The following is a 2235-nucleotide window of genomic DNA, read 5'->3' as shown; positions in this document are numbered from 1 at the left end:
GTTTTTTTTTTTTTTTTAGAGGTCAACAATGGCAGCCGGTATATTTCTCTCTACAGGTGCCCTTTAACAAGTAATGCAGCAGCAATTAAAGTGAAACTGTTATGGTCTAAAAAAATAATCAGTAAAGCTGAATTGCAGAGATCAAGGGATGTGGAATCCTTCCAATTTCAGCTTTAGATTATAAACCTTAGTCCAAGTTTGCATTAGGTCTCACACCTTCCAACGCTTGGCTTCACCAGGTTCACATACACAGACCAATAGAAATAATGATACCAGTTACTAGGAAATACCCACCTGATCCAGAGAGTAGTTGATATGTGAAATGGAGAGATGTGGGTCAGCCAGGAACTGCATTTAAAACAAAACAAGATAAGAACAATGAGAAACAAAAACAAGCAAAAGAACATGTCCACTACGGGCTCTTGGGCTGTATCCCAGAGAAGTGACATCACTTGCACTTAATCTGACCAGAACTTCACAGTCCCAGAACTAGTGGGCAGTATGCCAGAAAATGTCAGCTTCCAGGCCCCAGGAGCAGTTTGAACACCAACTTCTACCAGGTAAGAGTGCAAATAATTAATTTTCATATGTAAAGCACACAAGCTTTACATTGTTCTATTTCACTTCAGATGTCTGTATACCTCTTGCTCCAAGTCTAATAAAGCTTGTCTGTATGGCTGTAGGATTGAGTCCAGACCTCTACAGAAGGCCCGCAGGTAAATTCCATGCAGGCCAACTTGTCCCTGCTGAGAGGGGTGGTGATCCTAAATAAAAACACAATAAAACAAGAATTACTATCAAAGAAAACATTAAATCAGATGTAACCACTAACTGAAAGACAACTAGTTTGCTAAAGCACTTTGTGCCAGAAACAAATTCCCCCTTTAAAACAAATTAGAATTTAGTTTTCACCTTTTATTCATCCTTTGTTGCATACTAGCTGTGCCGATCTTCTGTAGCCTCATTGTAGCCACTTCCTGTCTACATGCATGCACCCCAAACATGGTTTCATGTTTCCAGATGTTGACTGCAGTCAAACATGCCTTGTAATATGTATCAGCACAGCCACTTGTAGTCTCCATTAAATAAAGCCGGGAGACAGGGACCCAGCGTTGACACCCTATAGCAGGAAGTGCCACAGCAAGGATCTACATGGCAGAGTTACCAGGTATTATTTTAAAGAAGATGCAGATTTTAAAACATTAAACATGCTTTACATGTTAGGAACATGTTAAATGACATTAACATGTTAGAAAATCTAATTTTCTAAATTGAAATTTAATGTATTTTTTCATACCATTTAGTGGTTATTATGTAATAGTTTTAGGAGATTTTCAGAACACAAAGTAAAAGATCTGCAGCACAAAGAGATTTTTCTACAGATGAATTCCTGCTCAGCAGTAGTGATGGGCTCGGGCGTGTTCGCAGCTCCACGTGCCAAGCCTGCCAGGAAGTTGACAGCGTCGCAGCGCCAATCACAGGTTCCCGGGCCGCAGCTGCAGAGATCGGGAAATGGCTCAGTACCTGTGATTGGCTCTGCGGCGCTGTCAGCTTCCTGGCGGGCTCGACACGTGGAGCTGCGAACACGCCCGAGCCCATCACTACTCAGCAGTACCATAGAAGAAATGAAAGACTGGTACTTTGTTTTCTAATTTTATAGCACCTTATATCATTGCTAACAAACAAAACTGCCGTTACCCATGCATATATTTGGGGAATTAGTAGCTTATTTTATTGGCCCTTGAAAAGCACAACTTCAGTGAAACATTTTTTTCTACCTTTGGATAGAATGGGAAAGGGATAGAACCCTCTGTCAGTATTTCTAATGAAGAGACATGTTTAGAGAGTCATCCTACACACGTTCCTAAATGGCCAACCAAGGACCCATCCAAATACAAAATGAGAAGCAAGCACTCCAAATTCAATCTTAAAAGGAAAACTATGAGGTCAGGGCTTTTCCCCATAGTTCTCCAAAGGGTCAAGGGAGAACACAAACTAGCGTCCTCCCGTGACCCAAAGCTCAGTATACCACGAGCTACAGCTTGCGGTATACTGAGACGTCGCAGCTAGGACGGATCCCGACAATACTGTCTGGATCCAGCCAGCTACGCGATTGACAGCTGGCTCTGCCTAAGGGGCAGAGCCAACTGTGCCCACCCCCCTCCTTTTCGCCAGTCAGCGCTGGAGGATCGGACAGGGGAGGGGGGGGGGGGGGGGGGGAGCCCTGCGGGGCGG

At 43.5% G+C, this 2235-nt stretch overlaps 1 protein-coding gene across 1 annotated transcript in view; it reads right to left on the bottom strand.

Annotated features, from left to right (window-relative positions):
- TUBGCP4 (tubulin gamma complex associated protein 4) overlaps positions 1 to 2235 on the bottom strand; it is a 28312-nt gene that overhangs the window by 21687 nt on the left and 4390 nt on the right. Inside the window, exons 3-4 of the mRNA XM_018566464.1 lie at positions 642 to 764; positions 295 to 348 (exon numbers count right to left, since the gene is read on the bottom strand). Coding sequence (XP_018421966.1) covers positions 295 to 348; positions 642 to 764 — 177 coding nt within the window. The remainder of the gene's footprint in view (positions 1 to 294; positions 349 to 641; positions 765 to 2235) is intronic.

Source organism: Nanorana parkeri, unplaced genomic scaffold (assembly GCF_000935625.1).
Source record: "Nanorana parkeri isolate BGI_ZX_2015 unplaced genomic scaffold, ASM93562v1 scaffold951, whole genome shotgun sequence".
Lineage (NCBI taxonomy): Eukaryota > Metazoa > Chordata > Amphibia > Anura > Dicroglossidae > Nanorana > Nanorana parkeri.
Note: the sequence above shows the minus strand (reverse complement) of the source record. Positions and strands in the feature narration are given on the sequence as shown.